General features: G+C 46.2%; 1 protein-coding gene across 1 annotated transcript in view; it reads left to right on the top strand.

Moving 5' to 3' along the window:
• Window positions 1-1,607: 1,607 nt before the first annotated feature.
• The window catches only part of LOC128845518 (coagulation factor V-like), a 64,154-nt gene continuing 46,137 nt past the window's right edge, over window positions 1,608-19,624 (top strand). The window contains exons 1-7 of the mRNA XM_054044300.1: window positions 1,608-1,837; window positions 4,995-5,086; window positions 6,348-6,470; window positions 9,165-9,377; window positions 10,906-11,049; window positions 11,612-11,833; window positions 12,813-12,978. Of these exons, the coding sequence (XP_053900275.1) occupies window positions 1,677-1,837; window positions 4,995-5,086; window positions 6,348-6,470; window positions 9,165-9,377; window positions 10,906-11,049; window positions 11,612-11,833; window positions 12,813-12,978 (1,121 nt within the window). The 5' untranslated portion in view covers window positions 1,608-1,676. The remainder of the gene's footprint in view (window positions 1,838-4,994; window positions 5,087-6,347; window positions 6,471-9,164; window positions 9,378-10,905; window positions 11,050-11,611; window positions 11,834-12,812; window positions 12,979-19,624) is intronic.

Below are 19,624 nucleotides of genomic sequence, written 5' to 3' on the forward strand. Positions count from 1 at the left end.
CTGGGCCCCTCAAGGGGAAGTGCATCTTGAGGGAACCCGGCTGGGGCAGGCCCTGGCCTGGCTGATCGTGACACTCCTGAGGGACCAGAGCGATTCCCCACCCCGGGACCAGCTCTGGCTGCACTGCCCGCTCAACCTGGCAGACACAGTTGCCTCCCAGCAGGGCCAGTGAGTGCAGCCGGGAGCCAGGGCATGGGGGAGTGGGTTTCTTGCGGGGGAAGGGGTGCTGGGCTGTGAGGGGGCAGGGAAGATGTGTATGTTGGGGCACTAGGGAGTGGGGGTTCTGTGGGGGGTGCAGGCAGTTGTGGTAGGGCTGTGGGCAGGGGGGCGCTGGGCCAGGGTGGTGGTGTGCAAGGCACTATGCATTTGTGTGAACGAGGTTTGGGGTGGGGTGGGTGGGGGGTGCTGAGCATAGTGGGTCTGGGGGGCTCTGCCCATAGGGAGTCCAGAGGATGTTGTGGGGGGAGGGGCTGTGTGGCGTGCCATGTGCCCGCCCCCTGGGGGGAAGGGACAGGCTGGCAGCACAGGACCAGGTGGGCCCCTGTGTGTCTGGCAACTGCCAGTTTCTAAATAGTGCCTTCGCACTGGGCTGGACAGAACAGGGAGGCCCATGCCATGCCCCATTGCCCCTGGCTGGCCCCTTGCTCTGGGGATTGACCTCCCCGCGCCATGCTCCATTGCTCCCACAGGAGTCCATAAATAAGTTTGGCGCCAGGCCACAAAAGGTTAATCCGGCTCTGCGTATTGCCTTCTAATAAAGGGAGCATTTAATGTCAATTATCTGATTATGCGAATGCCAGGGCCGGCTCCAGGCACCAGCCTGGCAAGCAGGTGCTTGGGGCGGCTGCTCCGGAGAGGGGCAGCATGTCCAGCTATTCGGCGGCAATTTGGCGGATGGTCCCTCACTCCTGCTTGGAGCGAAGGACCTCCCGCCGAATTGCCGCCGCAGATCGCAATCGCAGCGCTTTTTTTTTTTTTCTCCCGCTGCTTGGGTGGCCAAAACCCTGGAGCCGGCCCTGGCAGATGCTTGTCAACTAGGAGCTCCCGGATTATCACAGGCTACGACAGAGCTGTCCTGAGGTAGCAGCTGTCAGTTTCTATTAACCTAGACTGGATTTGAACTAGTACGAGTTTCTGGAGCCTGTCAGTCCCCAGGCCCTGAACTATTTCTTGCTCTGTATCACCCAGCATGCCAGGTTTGCAGGATGTAGGATCTTTCCCCCTCAAAATTGGAATAATCCCTGACATCCAAGGACATGTGACATCCCTAGCCAGCCCTGCCCCCAGTGCCAGCACTCCACCTATGCTTCATCACCCTGCAAGTCAACCACATAAACCGTTCCTATTTGGGTTGCTGCCCCTAATACTCTACTGCCCTAGTAGGCAACGACCCAGCCAACCAACTCTGCCTTGTGTGGTTGAGGCTGCTTGTCCTTTGTGCTTGGCACACAGCAGGGAAGATGTGGGGGAGGGAGGAAAAGGCAGCCTGAACAGCTGTTTATCTCCACTCTGATTCCTGTCAGCAGCAGGAGGAGGGAAGAGCAATGACCTGGGTGTCACTAACACCACCATCACCTCTTGCATCACTAACCACAATGAAAGCATTTCCCCAGCATTAGCCAAAGCAGCAGCCACTGCTCGTGTCTCCCAGTGTGGCATCAGCAGGAGCTTGCACCATGGGGCTCTCCTGCATTCACCTCCTTCTCTTGATGCTGCTTGGTTTGTGGTGGCCAGGTTTGGCATGGCATCGGGTGGGAGCAGCTCAGGTTCGGGAACACTACATAGCCGCAGAGACTATCAGCTGGAGCTACAGACCCCAGTCCAAAGAACAGTCCAGGTAAGTGCGGGAAAGGGCTGAAAGGTACTTGAGTCTCCTGAGGAGTTTGTGCCCAGCTGGGCTTAGGGACTGATCCAGCTTATGGAAGTTAAGAGCCTTTGCATTGACTCCAGTTGGATGAAGCCCTTAATTCAGTTCAATGCTATCAGCTGTTTTATTCACAATGTGATTTTTTTGAGCAGTTTTTATTGATGCCATTTTGATAAAGGCAAACTTGGGCTCACTCCCACATCCTCTGAACTCCCAAAACTCTCACTGGGGTCAATCCTACATTGAGGATTTTTGCATGAGTCTCTCTAGATTTGGTGTCTTCTCACAGCCTCCGCTCCTGCAGCTAAGTGAAAACATCAGAATCTCAGCTTTCATTTCAACAATTAAAAAAAGTTTCTGGCCCCCACAGTCGTGTAGAAAAAGCTCAAAGGTCACAAGGCAAATAAAAAAAAAAAAAAAACCTCTCAACATTATCTGTTTAAAATCTCATCATTTGGGGGGAAATTTTGAGTTCTTTTTATTTGCTTTTTGGTCACCCACTCTTCACATTTTCAAGTTTTCTCTGCAACCACTAGAAATATGCTGTTTTGTGTTTTTGTTTTTTTAAAAAAGCTGAGATTCTCATGCAAACTTTTGATTCAAGTGACTGGGGCCTTAAGGAAAAAAAACAAATATTGTAGAAATAACCCCAAAAAATCACCAGAGTTGGCAATACTACACCTATTTTTAAATAAGAAAAGGTCCATACAAAAAACACCATCAATTTTTAAAAATGTAAATGAATAATCTAGTTTACTTTCCTTATGGTTGCTTACTAAGTACATTTCTTCAGCTGGGGTGATGAATACACAATAATCAGTTTCACTTTCAGGTTCCCATGGCAGCATTGACAATTTTTTTGTGATTAGTATTTTATTGATTTTGTGTGTGTGTGTGTGTGTGTGTGTGTGTGGTTTAAAAAAAAAAAAAAAAACAATAAAAAGTACCAAAAGGTAAATGACTTACAGCTCATATGTGCTGCAGAATACTGCAGGCTTCATGGGATCTCCAACAGAATTATGCAATTTTACAACTCTTCAAAGCTGCAAGAACAGACAGTACTATATAGGCATAACACAGTAGGGTGGAGGTTACAGTAATAATATAGGAGACCTACGTGAATAGGGAGGGGAGGGAAGGACCCAGAAGGGAAAAGGTGGAGGAGTTAGGTGGAATGGAAGTCTGACATTCTTTGAGCAGTCTGAATGGTTTTTATTCAAATGTATCTAGAAAGAGGGCCCAAAACTTCTTTGACTGCATTTAACTGATCTCTAGAGTGATAATCTATTCTTTCATTGGCTGTTAACTCAGAAAGAAGTTGTTCCAATAAAAGACGTTCTCACCCACCTTGTCTCTCTCATATCCTGAGACAAACATGGCAACAACAACACTAAAAACAACTCAGGTCTGAATACGTGACTGCTCTATTTTTGGCATAAGCTTACTCTTCTATTTTGTTTAAAAAAATCTCATGTTTTTGAACATTTGAGGCTGGCAGTACTGTATATGATATAACCAGGTATAATTTTTCAGTGCCCCCTGCCCTCCAAACATACAACGTTAGGGCTTGCATGCACATGTCCATGACGTTTCCAAGCTGCTCTTTGGTTTCCTTTGTGCTACGTGGATATCTCCCACACAGCTCTGTATAGAAACCAAGCTGGCTAGAGGTTTGGCTCTGTTTACACGTGCTGGTCAATGATTATTTCTGGCTGTATGTTATTGCTAATCCTGGCAGAAACATTTCAGATTTAATTAATTAAAAAATGTCAGGTTTTTCTAATGTTTCTATTCCTTTTGTAATAACTTCCTTCTTCCTATGTCCCAGGGTTGATCTGGCATGTTCCATCTAATATCATTACAGGAGGTCACATATCACCTTTGTGAGGACAAACTGTTGCAGGGGAAGACTCCACAGTGAGCTCCATAGATCAGAGCCGTCTCTTGCTGAAGTCAATAACAAAATTCCTGTTAACTCAAGGGGCCCAATTCTGCTCCCCATGGAGTAGAAACCTGTGGCATTTCTGTCTGATTCTTTCCTTGCTGGGAGAGTGATTTAGAGTAATCCACAGCCTTGCAGGGCAGCAGAGCTGCTCTGAACTCAGGCTGGATCCTGAGCCATCACCATGGGCTGACCTCCCCTTCATCCAGCTGTCCTGCCTCCCTGTCTGTGTGCTGTCATCAGCTTCCCCCTACCAAGCCTGTGCCTTACCTTCCTGAAAGGAAGATAGGAGACTTTGAGGGGGAGTTGTTGCTGCACCCCCACTCTGGTAGATTTCTTGGTAGCTACTGATCAGCTAGGGATGCATGACATAAAATGTAGCTGCTCTGCCCCTCCAACCTTCATTTCTGCTCAACACCCATCGTCCAATCGCCACGTGCTCTCTTCCTTTTGCCTGCTTGGGTTTCTTCTACAGCACCTAGCATGGGATCCATTTGATCCTATACTTTTATGAATCAAAAGGTAAAGACAGTTGCCACATTTCCCAAGAAGCAGTTTCCTGAATGGCCTTGATCCCTGGGCTGCCTTATAAGAGACCAGTTTGCTCTTTCAAAGGGGAACGAATCACATTTTCTATTTTACCTAAAAGTCACGGCAGTTACAGATGATAATTGCCATGCTGAATGATTGTGCTGGGATCATTGCAGGTGATCTTGAAACTGAAGCACAGGGATGGGGGATCCAGATTCTGCTCCCAGCTCTGCAATACACATCCTGTGTGACTTTGGGCAGGTCACTTCAGCTCTCTGGGTTCCTATTTCCCCAACTGTGAAGTGAGGAAACTAATACCAACCTCACAGTAGAGCCAAAAGGAGCTACAGCATAGCAAAACATGGTTTGTTACATTATTAAACTGTAACACAATAGTGTCTAGAAGCCCCAGCTGCAATCGGGGCTCCATTGTGCTAAGTGCTGAATAAAGATGTAATAAGAGAGTCCCTGTCCAAAGAACTTACCCGCTAAATGGACACAGGGTGGGAGGGGAAACAGATTAAATGATTTACCCAAATGACAGAGCCAGGAATAGAAGCCATTAGAGGCCCACTCTAGTGCCCACTCCACTGGACCACACTGCATAGCTAAGAAGCTTTACATTTAATTTTTTTTTAATACTTCCTATTGCAGATTAGACAAATCAGAACCTGTGTTTAAGAAAATTGCCTATAGAGAGTATGAAGCAGATTTTCAGACAGCAAAACCAAGAGATACTTTCTCAGGTAAGCAGAAAATAACTTTCAAAGCCAGTTTCTTCTACGTGCAGGAAAATGTGCCTGTATTTGTATACCCATCACTAGCATGTACTGCAAGCCAAGCAAATAGAGAATTCTCTATAGCACAGGAGCCAAAAGCCCAATCCTTAAAAATATTGTCCTCTGTTATCCATATTGATTAAATTGGAGAGGGTTCAAAGAAGAGCCACAAAAATGACTACAGGGTTAGAAAACATGCTGTAGAGTGATTGAGTTCTCAGAGTCTGTCTATTTAGTGTAACAACGAGAAGGTTAAGGGGTCACTTAATTACAGTTTATAAATATCTTCATAGGGTACAAATATTTAATAATGGGCTCTTCAATCTAGCAGAGAAAGCTATAATAGGATCCAATGGTTGGAAGTTGCAGCTAGACAAATTCAGACTGGAAATAAGGTGTACGTTTTTGACAGTGAGAGTAATTAGCCATTGGAACAATTTACCAAAGGTTGTGCTGGGTTCTCCATCACTGGCCATTTTTAAATCAAGATTGAGTGCTTTCAGAAAGATCTGCTCTAGGAATTATTTTGGAGAAGTTCTATGGCCTGTGTTGTACAGGAGGTGAGACTAGATCAGCGGTCCTTAAACTGGGTTGGGACCCCAAAGTGGGTGATGACCCTGTTGTAATGGGGTTGCCATGGGCCGACATTAGCCTTGCTGGAGCCCAGGACCGAAGCTCAAGGGCTATCATGGGAATGCCTTGCCGAGCTGCAACTGCATATCCCACTGCAGTGGAGACAAAGCTTGTGTTGTAAAGGCTGTTGCTCTGGATATCGCATTAAACACTCCCTAAGACTTCGGTCTGCTTTCCTAAAACTATGCTAGTACTGGTGACTAATTTGTAAGGGGAGAAAACCCTTCCCCAACCTTTAAGCTGTCTGTTCACTAAACTTTCCATAGCCAGGAAACAGCCTTCTCGCTTCATGTGCAGAATTTTTCTATGAATTTCAGTGTCCTTTGCTGAATATATAATTCACGGCCTTATTTACATTGGGCCACATCTGTTAGATCCTTGAGGGCATTTCTACCCTCCAGGTATTTCACAGCTAAATCACTGGATAGGATTAATCCTCATTGCACTGGCATTAAATCCTCTGATTTATTTTGTGCCACTTGTCCTTTAACAGGAGTTCACTCTCCCACTGAGGAGAAGGTGACTTTCTCTTTCAATAAGATGCACCATTTGATGCTCATTATCGCTTTTTATTTTTAATACTGAATTTCTGCAGGACTTCTGGGACCAACTCTGCGGGCTGAAGTGGGAGACACTTTAGTAGTTCACTTCAAGAACATGGCCAACAAACCGCTGAGCATTCACCCACAAGGCATAGCTTACAACAAACTGTCGGAAGGTATGTGCTGTAAAATGCCATCTGTTCTTTTTTTCTACTCAAGACTATATAATCTTAGATCGAGAAGGGCCTAAAACCAAGTCCAGGGTATGGACACCATCGACCTTTGATCTTTGGATCTGAATCTACATTTTGTGGCCCAACTTCCTCTATTATTACATCAACCATGTGACAGCCCTGTTGTCTGAGATGTGTATACTGCTGAATGACTCTTCACTTATGCTGGTGACATAGCTGTTTTGCCAAAGCTGAGAACCTGGAGAACAAAAGTAACTGGTCAGTTAAAATACCCACCCTGAAGAAAAGGAGGAGGGAAGTTGTCAGCTGCTGCAGGCTGACACAAACTGACTGGCCTGGTCTACACCTAAAATTTAGATCGAGCTAGCTACCTCGCTCAGGGCTGTGAAAAATTTCACACTCTGTACAAACAGTTAGATCAACCTAATCCCCGCTGTAGATGCAGCTAGGGCAATGGAAGAATTAATCCGTCGACCTAGTTACTGCCTCTCAGAAGGGTGGACTAACAATCTTAATGGAAATCCCCTCGTGTCAATAAGGAAGCGTTACACTTCAGCAGTACAGCAGCAGCACCACAGCTGTGCTGCTCCAATGCAGATGTATCCAGAAGAGAGTCAGGGGCAGCAAGCAGGATGTAATTTGGTCCCCAAGAAAACATGGGCTCCAAGGCTACCTAGGGGCTTGAGGGGAATGCCTAGTGTAGGTAAGACGGTATGTGTATAGGTCTCTTATTTTCAATCCATCTCTGAGTGCTGTGCACCTTTTGGCAAACAAATCATACTTTTGTTTTGAAGAGGCTGCTTCTGTGTCACTGCGTACCACCACTGATCACAGGCTCCCAAGGAGAAACTCTTGCAGGTGCCACGCCATTGGGCTTGCTAGATATCATGGTTGGCAACCAGGGAGGTGTGATCCAGAGACCAAATCGAGGAGTGGTTGGATCAGGGGATCTCACCCCAAAAAGAAATGGAGACACAGCCCTGTCACTTGAAAGAGATGCAGTCGGGGGACAGGAACAGGGTCTCAGAAGGGGTAGTCTACCCAGGGACTATGACAAAGGGTACTTGGTATCTCCCAGTAGGAGCTCAGCTTCTTGCAAGATCTGGCCTTTGGCTGTCAACTCTTAGAGGCGTGGTACTAATATATCCTGCTGGTTTCCTAGAATGCCATAGAGACCAAATCAAACTTGAGTAAAGCTATCAGTTTAAGACACTGCCACTCTATCCTGCCAAATGATTTACCGACATCCATTAATAAAATTAAGGATGGAATCCAATTTGATGTTAACTTCTTCTAACTGGCACTCAATCAGCTTGATTGCATAGAGCTGAAAATGCAACAAGGGGGTAGAAAATAGAGTGGTGAGGGAGGAAATGCTCAGAAAATCCCCCTAAGACTGATGTTATGTGACCTTTGAATCCAGTCTGTGGCTGTTTGTGCACTAAATGAACTGCACGACATTGTCCTGCCTCCTCACATGCTGTTTACTCCAGATACCTACAGTGTTTTCAGAAAGCACCGTATCCTAAAGATTGGGAACTATCCTCCCATACAGTAAATGTTTAAATGTATGTGTTAAAGAAAATGTATTTGTATTCTTTCAGTTCCAAGGCTTTAGAGTTCAAGGCATTTGCCACCATTGGTAATGGGTTATTTAGTACTTAATATGTGCCCAATTTGCATTTTGTGTCTCATTTTCACCAGTGCAAAGTGAATGTAAAGCACTTCCACATCAGAATGGTAGCATTTTACACTCCCTATGCACTGGTGTCAATGACTTCAAGTGGGCTGTCAGCTTGCAAATATTTAATTGCATTAGGGTTGATGTCAGAGGTGGTTGAAATGTTTTGAATCTCGAAACAATATCTGGAAAAATGTTCTCCCTTTTCAGCAGCTCTCAAGGCGGTTGGGATTTTTTCCAGATTTTAAAATTTGTTGAAATTTCAAATTGTGTGAATACATTTTTTGCAAAAACGTCCAAGATTCCTCCCCCCCAACACACCAGTTCTAGATCATCTTGTTCTTTGCTATTAATCAGTTTGTCAGGAGAGCTCGCTGAGGTTTTGTTTAATGCCTTGTTCATATTATGGGCCCAAGAGGAGTTTTGCTCTCAGCTGAGTGGGAGCAGAGCAGAGCCCTGTGTTGAGGAACTATCACTTGTCACTGAAAATCTCCAGTTCCGTTTGATGATGGTTCAGGTTGATATTTCACTGATTTCTGATCGTATTTGCAGCTAGAATTTTGATAACCTCCATGAAGCCTTCTTGTTAAGTCAAAATTTTTATCGGCTGTAGATAATGCAAACAAATTAAATACATAAATGCAATGTTATCACCATTCAGATTTGTAATGTGCAAAAGTCATAAGGCTGCAGTAGCTCCTACTGGGCCAGTGTTATGGAGGGAGGCTGGACCAGGATCAGTGGAGAGCTGGCGATTTGGGCAGCTAGTACCTTCTAGATCGCTCCTGAATCCAACCATGGAGAAGCTGAACAGTTGTACTATGCTCCCCCACCACATCAGCCTGGGTAAATGAAACAGAGTACTGGTCTTGATTCTGCTCTCAGGGACACCAGTGAGGATCGGGAGCAATGATAGTAAAAACCCTGTGCACACGTTCATCAACCTCTCCCTCAATGCCACCTCTACCTCCCTCTCTCGACTTCTACCTACGCAGGTTCCCTGTACGCTGACAGAACATCTTCTTTTGAAAAACTGGATGATGCTGTGCTTCCAGGCCTGGTGTATAAATACACGTGGGAGATCACTGCGGAAATTGGGCCTAAAGAAGCCGACCCACCCTGTCTCACCTATATCTATTACTCACATGAGAACATGGTGATGGACTTTAACTCCGGTCTGATTGGAGCATTGCTTATATGTAAAAAAGGTAAATAAAATGCTTTGGGTAGACAAAAGCTATAAAATGTCAGCTGGTCTACTGTTTCAGTGGCCTCGCACATTCTGATAGTGTTGTTTTCTGTTATGGTAACGATAAAAACTAAAAAACATAAAAATCAAGCTTGAAGATTGTATCATAATGTGAGAAGGCATTTCATTTTCCTCTTTCCTTCTCGTGTTTCTGTGCAGGCAGTTTAGAGGAAATTGATTTTTGTTTCCTGTGTCTTTATTTTAGGCCTTAGGGTTACAGTGTTCTGGACTAGCTGTAATGCACACTAGTTTCTTGAATAATTCTAATTGTAGGCAGGGCTGGTAACACCGCCTTATATTAAAGTTGCCTGACACTTCCCATTTTGAGATCCCCAGCTTCAATTGCTTATAACATTGTCAAACTTCAACTGTTCAGGCTGGAATTTACCATTCCAGGTGTCTGCCTCAGATTGAATTCTTTTGGAAAGTTGTAGCCAAAGTTGTTTAACTGTTTCCAAGAACAAGGCTAGGAAAAAACACTTTGTTTTGCCATATTAAAAATGCTCCCTGTCCTGATGATGTAGCTGATGTGATTGTGTATATGAGTATTTTGGAAATATTTATTTTCTTTCCTTGTGTCAAGCTTCTCTAAATTCATTGATATCTGTCTTAGTCCTGTGTTCAGTGCTTAATGTCTGCCAGAACTGAGCCCCGGCACCTCTGGGCTGAGCAGTTCACAGCCCCGGCACCTCTGGGCTTGCCACATCAGTTATAAAAGTAACAAAATTGCTTGAGCCCCAGCACCTCTTTTGTTACAAATTAAGCACTGCCTGGGAGACACAAGTCAATTAATAAACTAGCAATATATTAAAACCAAGTTTGCATTTCTGACATCTCTAATCTCACGGATGAAACAATGAGATGACACTAGGTTTGGGTGGGATGGCAATACATATGTGTATAAAAAATAAATGCATCTCACCTCTAGGTCACCAGTCCTATTCTCTTCTATTTAGGTTCTTATAATACACTCATCACTGCAGTATCTGCCCATGGCAGTGATGACCAAAAATCCTTACCATGTGAAGGCTGCTTGCTTGTCTGTGTGAAATGATTTGGGGGTCTCAGTCCAGTACCAAGGGGGCAGCTGTCCACATTGGCAGAAACTCAACTATACCTGGTATTAATCTGGTAGTCCCAGAAGAGAAGCCAAGGACTGAATAGGACCTCAAAATGGATCTCCTCTCTCGCGGTCAGAGATAGTCCCTGTGGCACATTACTGGAGTAGTTTAGAGGGAGCATGTACTGATGCTCCCTATGCTGAACCTGTTCTGTGGATGCTAGAGGCCCTCAGTCTCCAAAGCTGCCAGTCCAGCACCTTTCCCCAGAACTAAATTCACCTCAAACACATTTTGAAAAAACGTCCTATGTGGCCAGGTGCTGCTCACACGTGCGGCAAGCTCATGGAATAGATCTGGATGCCTTTTAGTTGATGTGAGCTGTTTTTATTTTTGCCTTCATCTGATACCTCTTGTTTCCTCCCACAGGAAGCCTGAAGGAAGATGGGACACAGAAGCTGTTTGACAGAGAATATGTGTTGATGTTTGCTGTGTTCGATGAAAGCAAAAGCTGGCAAAAATCAACCTCTCTCCTGTACACGATTAATGGTTACGCTAATGGGACATTGCCAGGTACTGTACGTACTCATGGCGTCCAGCCAGAGTCCACAAACTGTGTATTATTCCTCACTGCAGCATACCCTAGTCAGCTGCAGAAAGCAAACAGAAGAAGTAGAGTGGCACAGCCTCGTGTGTAACCGTACGATGAGCAGCTGGTTCCACAAGGGAGCATGTGTGCACTCCCAACCACCACCGCTTTCCCCTGCAGTCTGACCTTGGTGCTGAGAGCACATGGCTTCCAAGAGCGTTGCAGTTCGTGCAGAGAGAGAATTAAATCTCTTCTTGCCACCTGCTGGATAAGGAGTGAGGGTTTTTCAAAAGCACTTAAGTGAGTTAGGCACCCAACTCCCATTGACTTTCAATGGGATTTAGACTCCTAATCCACTTAAGTACTTTTGAAAATCCCACCCATGGCCTATACAATATCCATCCTAGACATGGCCATCAGGATATCAGAGACTTTATTGAAAGTGCAGAGGGGTATTCACTTTTGACCTACCAGTGGGAATTAATTAAACATTCTGTAATTCTGGGATGATTCACCTGTATTCTGAACCCTGCTGTTCTGTTTCAGACCTAGGAGCTTGCACATACGATAACATTAGCTGGCATTTGATAGGAATGAGTTCCAAGCCAGAGATTTTCTCCATCCATTTCAATGGGCAAGTCCTGGAACAAAATCGTCGCAAGGTCTCGACTGTCAACCTTGTGGGAGGTGCATCGACCACAGCAAACATGACTGTGAGCCAGAAAGGAAGGTGGCTGATATCTTCACTTGTCCAGAAGCATCTGCAAGGCAAGGGAACATCTTGTTCAGAAGGCAGTTGTGCAGTTACAGAGAGTGTCATTCTTGTCTCTTCCTCCTTATCTCCGAAAGTGCTGCTAACTTTGTCAAAAACGGTGGCTAACGCATTTGGGATCATCCTAGGAAATCAGTGGAAACAGGGCATTTTGTTTGAATTAGGGTCGCAAGATGTGGCTCAAGTATCAAAGGGGTAGCCGTGTTAGTCTGGATCTGTAAAAGCAGCAAAGAGTCCCGTGGCACCTTATTAGACTAACAGACGTATAGGAGCATGAGCTTTCATGGATGAATACCCACTTTTTCGGATGCATGTAGTGGACATGCATCCGAAGAAGTGGGTATTCACCCACGAAAGCTCATGGTCCTATACGTCTGTTAGTTTATAAGATGCCACAGGACTCTTTGCTGCTTTTAAAGATGGGGTTCATTAGGACTACTGCTGCAAAGGGGCTACAGGGCAACAATGAATCTAACTCTTAGCTTTTAACTCTTTGGGAGGTGCTCAGATGAGCCTCATTATAAAAAAACCTCGAGATTGACCAGCTTTTTCAGGAGAAACAGAAAACTTTTGCAGTTCAGTGAGCAAAAAATCTTTTCTGCTCATCTTTAACAGTGGATGTTAGTTTTCCCCTAGAGTGAAGAGATCTCTGTTGTAATGGATCAGTGGATTCCCTCTTGTAAAGGTTGGAGGGCTCATTTAACAGAAAAGGGGAAGTTCTTGCTGTCAGTTAGGCTGGTATTTTCAAAGGAGGCTATGCGAGTTAGTTGCTGAGCTCTCATTGACTCCCACAAGCCCCTTTGAAAATACCACCCTTAATGCCTGCACTCTTCTTTTCTTTTCTTCTTCTTTTTAAACCTGAATAGACTCAGGTCAATCAGTGAATGTTTTCATGCATCCTGAGCTGATGGGCTGTAGAAATGCACTGTTCATAGGAATAACAGTAACCATTGTACTGTGTCTCTATTCAACCAGCTGGAATGCACGGTTACCTCAACATAGAAGAACATGCCGGGAAAGACGTGTTCAATAAGAAATTCTCCTTTAAGGAACGGCGTATGATTAAGGACTGGGAATATTTCATTGCTGCGGAAGAAATCACCTGGGATTATGCTCCAGAAATTCCAGAGACCATTGATAGGTAAAATGGTGAACTGTACCCTGTTGATGAAATGTTAACTTGGGGTGGCTTAGAAAATGCGCTATATAATGTAAAGTCTTAGCCCTTAAGAACTTCTTCTGCATATTTTTCACAGGAACTCAATCTTGTAGAACAGGAGGAACATTAGAGGCAGGGTTGCATGGTATTTATGGAATGCACTATCTAGAAGTCCTAGTGCGTGGCTTCTGAAGGGCTCTACCAGGCTGAATAAGTGAATGTGTCAGGCTCTGGGTTCTAAGTGGTCAAGCCTGGTGGTTGGAGCAGTAGTCGAAGCTGGACATAGAGTCGGGACAGGGCAGTGCTCAAACTAAGGTCCGGGGACAGGCAGTGTGTTAGAACCAAGGTCAGAGTCCATAGATGAGCTCAGTCAGGATCACAGTCAGATACCAGAAGCAGGCCAAAGGTTGAAGCCAGGTTGGAGTCAGGCGAAGGGGGTCAGGAGGTGGGTACAGGGTTAGAGCGGGTCAGGAACACGTCTGGAGCAGAGTCAGAATAGGGGACAGAGAAGACTGGATCAGGCTGGAACAAATCCCGGGCAAGGCTGGAGCCGGAACAGGGACAGGATCAAGGGCAGGCTGGAAGCCTAGGGAGTCTGACACCACGAGGCAGCAGGAGGTTTCCTAGGCAAGTGGTGCTGTTGCACAGACTAAGATCCATGTCTATGCGAAAAATTATGTTGACCTAAGTTACATCAGCGTACAGCTGCTGCAGTAATTACATCGTTTTTACGTGTCCACACTACGCTCGTTTTGTCGGCTGTGCGCGTTCTCACTAGCAGCGCTTGTATCGATGCAAAACGAGTCACGCAGGGGTGATTAGGAACACGATTTCAACGTCCCATAATGCAGTGTTCTCCAGCCCATAATTTCATCTGCATCCCATCATGTTGTGTGCCTCTTTTCAAAATCCCCACAAACCTGTGCATCCCTCCTCGCTGTCCACTATCTGTGTCAGAAGCATGGATCCTGCACAGCTCTGCCCTGTTGTGACGAGTGCTGTGAGAATGGCATGCCTGATCCTGCAGTATTTGCAGAGCCGCCAGAGGAGCTGCAGGGAACATGACAATTTCTTGGAGGCTAGATTGCTCTGGGACATAGAAAGAAACAATTCAAAGTTGTTGATGGCATTGATGATGGAGCTGGAGGTGGGCCGGAAAAGAAGCACTGATGGGTGGGATCACATCAGGTTTGGGAAGATGAACAGTGATTGCAGAACTTTCGGATGTTCTTGGATCTATGTGCCGAACTCACCCCGACCCTCCTGCGCAGCAACACCAAAATGAGATCTGCACTGACAGTGGAGAAGTGAGTGGTAATTGCACTGTGGAAACTTGCAATGTCTGACTGCTACCGATCAGTCAGGACTCAGTTTGGAGTTGGAAAATCCACCAAGTTGCCAAAAATAGACGTATATTCCATACCCAGGCAAATAGAGAAAAAATTATAATTGAATAAAACTGAAATAAAGGGAAAAAAACTTTTGGAGGGGAAAGAACAGTCATTTCCATTTCAGAAACACATACACTGACCTGTGAGAGACCCGGTTGGTGTATGTGCAGCTGTGATTCTCCAGGGTGGTGTGGAAGGATAAGTGCAGTGGCTCCAGAGGTCCTAGAATGCAGTTCTCTATGGGCTGCAGAAGGAGGCGAGCACAAGATGGTTGAACCTGAAGGTCAACAAGAGTCTGCAGCATGTCTGTTTGCTGCTTGAGAAGCACTAGCATCTCCTGCTGCACGTCTGTCCTTTTCCTGCACCTTTCTCCTCTCTGCTCTCTTCCTGGGCTGCTGTCCATGAGGGTGAACATCCAAGCCCCGGGCTTGGTATCCAGAGCAGCAGAGGTTTGCAGGATCTCTTGGAACATTCCATCCCTCATCTTCCTTCTCCTTCTTATCTGGCTGAGCTGCTCCGCTGCTGTGGATGGAGAGACCCCCCAAGGCTAGGGTTACCATACGTCCGGTTTTTCCCGGACATGTCCGGCTTTTCGGCAATCAAACCCCCGTCCGGGGGGAATTGCCAAAAAGCCAAACATGTCCGGGAAAAATACCGGCCAGGCACTTCCCCTCCCGCGGCTGCTCTGCTCCTCCCTGGACTCAGACTTCGGCTCTGTTTAAGAGCCGGGCTGCCCCAGCGCTACCGGCTTCGGGCAGCCCCCATGCCTCCGGACCCTGTGCCCCTGGACGGGCACTTCTCCTCCCCGGCTCCAGCTGCTCTGCTCCAGTGGCGCAGGGTCTGGAGGCAAGGGGGCTGCCTGAAGCCTGTAGCGCTGGCTCGGGCAGCTTGGCTCTTAAACAGAGCCGAAGAGTCAGGGGAGGAGCACAGCAGCTGGAGCCTGGGAGGGGAAGTGCCCGGCCGGGGGCGCAGGGTCCGGAGGCATGGGGGCTGCCTGAAGCCCAAGCGCTACCGGCTTCACGGGTTTGCCGGGCAGCCTCCAGACCCTGCGCCCCCCGTTGGGCGCTTCCAATCCCGGGCTCCAGCTGCGTTGGGGAAGTGCCGGCTTCCCCAACGCAGTAGTAGGGGTGGGGCCAGAGCCCATGGAGTGTCCTCTTTTTTTTTTTTTATTTTTTAAATATGGTAACCCTACCCAAGGCCACATTTCCAACCGCAAAGGGTACAATGCACAGAGGTACTGTTGTGAGTGTGTTCATGAGATAAATGGAAACTTGGTATACTGAACTCACTCCCCTTCATCCACACAAGTTGCAAGCACTAGGTTCTCATTTTTCCTTGCGATTGATACAGCCCGGCTGCAGTCCAGCCATGGTGAGTACAACCATGAAGGGAAAGGGGGTGGGGCAGAATGAAGGGGGATAGCTCACAGGCATGAGTGTATGCATATAGGGCAATTGAACGCAATATTCTGGCACTGTTTTCCACAGGCAGTGGTGATTTTAACTGATATCTCACTCCTGAGGGTAATGGAGGCTGGAAGGGAACAGATCCTGCAGGCGTCTGGCTGCAAACCAGGGCCGTGTGCTGCAATGGTTCCAGCTGAAGTAATCGCTGAGTTGCGTAGGAAAGTGTCCTATCACAGCGGAAGAAATAAGGAAGCCCTCCCCAGAAACCTTTGGCAGAGGCTTGCACACCACATCCAGAGAAGTTTCCTGACGATCTCTATGGAGGATGCACAGGACATCCTGATGCGCACAAACTGTTCTGCAGGGACCCTCTGCCTAACTCTAGAGGGGGATGAAAAGCAGATAGCAACTTTACCTCTATTGGTTGCTTCATTACCTCACCTAGCATAAGTAAAAAAGAATAAATCAACAGACGTGTCCTGCAACTTTGGGTGTTCCATCCCTGCAATTTCAAAGCAAACTGCATACTTACGAGACATTCCTTCCCCTGCATCAGGCTCACCTGTGTTGGACCGTAGGTACTAGCTGGACTGCGCAGGACTCAAAAACATGTCCTGGCTTGCTGCGCCGCTGGATACCTTGGTCGCCTGTCCCCGTACTCCTCCTCCTCCTCGCTGTTCAAAATTACAATATTGATGCAGACTGCCCCGATTTCTAAACTGCCTGTTCAGCTATTGTTGATTCCATGTACTGTGGAACTGTGATCAGTGATCCTCTTAACTGAAAAATGTGGGCGGGGGGGGTGTCTCTCCATCCACACCAGCGGAGCAGCTCAGCCATATAAGGAGGAGAAGGAAGCTGTGACTCAGGCTCCTCCAAAGAATCCTCAGGGCTCTTGAGGGTGGTGGTGGGTTCTCCACCGAGGATAGCATGCAGCTCTTTGTAAAAGCGGCAGGTCTGCAGCTCCACACCAGAGCAATTGTTGGCCTCCCTTGCCTTCTGGTACACCTGCTGCAGCTCCTTGGCATTCGCACAGCACTGCTGTGGGTCCCTTGTGTAGCCCTTTTTTCTCTCACTTTGAAGGACATGTTCTGTATTATTCAGATCTAATATTATTTGAAGCCCCCTTTGCAATTCCATCCTAAAACAGAAACTCCCTTTCGGGCTACATGGATTTTTTTTTTTCCCCTTTTGGGATTACTGCTTTTATACTCTATGGTAGCTGTAAAATAGTCACTGATTGGGATAGTAGACCCACCATAGCCTCTGGGGTATGTCGGGAGTTGGCAAATAGCAGAGTGTAGAGTTGGTTGGGAATAAAGAATGTAGATTTAGGAGCTTTGCAGGTTGCAGTCTTGTATCAGACTGTATTAACCTGTAGGCTAGAAGACATCTGATGTTGCAGAAAGCGACTTAACACGGTGGATGGTGCTTTCCAATTGTCAGGCAGCTTCTATGGTTTTCTCCAAGGTAAGGCCTTTTACCATGGGGAGTTGTTCATAAATCTTGGGGGACCTTGTTGTCTTCATGACAATTTGATCTCTGATCATTTCATCTGTTAAATTGACGAATTCACGCAGCCTATCCCTGGGCTGGGCCCAGGTCAGATAACCCCAAGGCACAGGTATTTCACGCTCAGTGCCAGAGCCTCACTTTAGGCCTGGTCTACATTACAGAGATAGGTCGATGCAAGGCATCTGACGTTGACCTAACTATGGAAGTGTCTACCCTTAAATTTCAATCCCGCCGAAGTAACTGCCCTGCTGTGCCAAATAAACTCCACCTCCATGAGCAGCGTAGAGTCAAGGTTGATGTAGTTAGGTTGATGCAGTGTCAGTGTAGACACTGCATTACTTACATCAACTTAATGGCCTCAGGAGGTGTCCCACAATGCCCCTCCTTGACCTCTCACTGTTTTGAACTCCATTGGACATATGCAGGAAGCTGCCCCTCCCCTTAAAAGGCCCATGAATTTTTGGAATTCCATTTCCTGGTTGCCCAGCTTGGAGAGCTCATCTAGCAACTGACCATGCTGGCTACATGTTGCAGGCACACTCCTGACTGTACTACACAGGAGGTGTTCAATCTCCTGGATCTGTGGGGAGAAGAGGCTGGTCAGGAACAGCCCCAATCCATCTGCAGAAACTTAAATATCTACAAGCGGATCACTTGGGGCATGGGAATCAGACTTTCCAGAAGTTTTCACAGATACTGAAGGTGTTGCAAAAAAAGTTCAAGCACAAGATGCAGCTAAAATATAATGCGGTGCCTGTACAACATAAAATGCGAAACATACCAGTTGCAGTAAGACAACCACTCGAGGAGATTCTGAAATGACGTAAAGCAGATACAATTGAACCAGTTGATTAATCAGAATGGGTTTCTCCTATCATTCTCACCACTAAGCCCAACGGTGCTATTCACATGTATGTGGACTTGATAAATTTAAACTCCAGCATAGTTGTGTATTGTCATCCTCCTATCCAACATCAGTGAAATGCTGCTCACCTTGAAGGAGGCAAGAGTCTTTATGACTCTTGATTTATGCTCGGCTTACCACCAGGTCCCCTTAATGGAAAAATCCCGCAAATACACAGCTTTCATCACTGCAGAAGGTTTTTTCCAATTCAAAAGGATGTTGTTGTTTGGGGTTAGACTCTGCAGCACCAGTATGCCAGAGAATGATGCATGCAATCTTTGGCGAGAGAATGGGCGTTACATTAGAATGTCATCTTGAAAGTAAGTATGGCAAAGATGAATCTGAACATGATGGCATGCTAAAAAAGCTTCTAGAAAAACTTTGATACAGATTTACCATTAGCAGGAAGAAATGTCAACTCCGTACCAACTCAGTAACATGTCTAGGACATAGAATCTCTCAGAATGGCATACAACCAAAACCAGACCTAGCGAAAGCCGTTTGTGATGCACCACAGCCTGACAAAAAGGACAATCTTCAGTCCTCCTTTGGATTATGCAAATACCATTCAAAGTTTATAAAGAAGTTTGCTGTGAAAGTAGTTCCATTGAGTCCTCTCCTAAAAAAGGACATGTAAGGTCTGAATGAGTTGAAGTGTACAAGAACAGCTTTAGCCAGATCAAATATGCAATGTCCATCATCCCAGCTTTAAGCCCTTTTGATTCTGTGAAACAAATAATTGTCACAACAGAAGTTTGTGAGTAAGGTCTTGGTGCTGTCTTGACTCAGCTTAAAAATGGACAGGAGTCACTACTGCATTTGCCTCCAGAGCCCTGACTGATTCTGAAAAATGTTATTCTTTCATTGAGAGAGAAGTTCTGGCATGGTTCTGGACAGTAAGACACTTCAGAACTTACTTATGGGGTGGTGGGAGATTTATCTTAAGATCTGATCATAAGCCTCTTTCAGCTTATTTTTATTCACCACATAAGGTTCTGGAAAAGCAACTCCAAGAATTGCCAAATGGGCCACCAAACTAATGGACTTTGATTTGCTGACAGTGCATCTTTCAGGAGTCAACACCACCACTGCAGATTCTATCTTGCCTGCCCATACCTTACCATGAGGGTGCAGTAGAGACAGATGATGCAGAGATTGTCCTTGCACAAATTTCTGCTACAACTCAATCTCAGAGTGGGTAACAGCCATGAGAGAAGACCAGGTACTTCAGGACTGTGATGGGGTTGCTGTACTCACCGCTGGATGGCGCCGCTTCATGGCAGTCCTGGGGATTAGCTCAGTCAGGCCAATGCCCCTCCCGGCAATTACACTCTGTCAGTTTCTCCTCTGCAGCCCTCCCCACTTCCGGGAGCTGCAGCGTCCTCTTTGTGACTCAGCCCTCTAGCTAGGTC

Source organism: Malaclemys terrapin, chromosome 1 (genome assembly GCF_027887155.1).
Source record: "Malaclemys terrapin pileata isolate rMalTer1 chromosome 1, rMalTer1.hap1, whole genome shotgun sequence".
NCBI classification, from domain to species: Eukaryota; Metazoa; Chordata; order Testudines; family Emydidae; genus Malaclemys; species Malaclemys terrapin.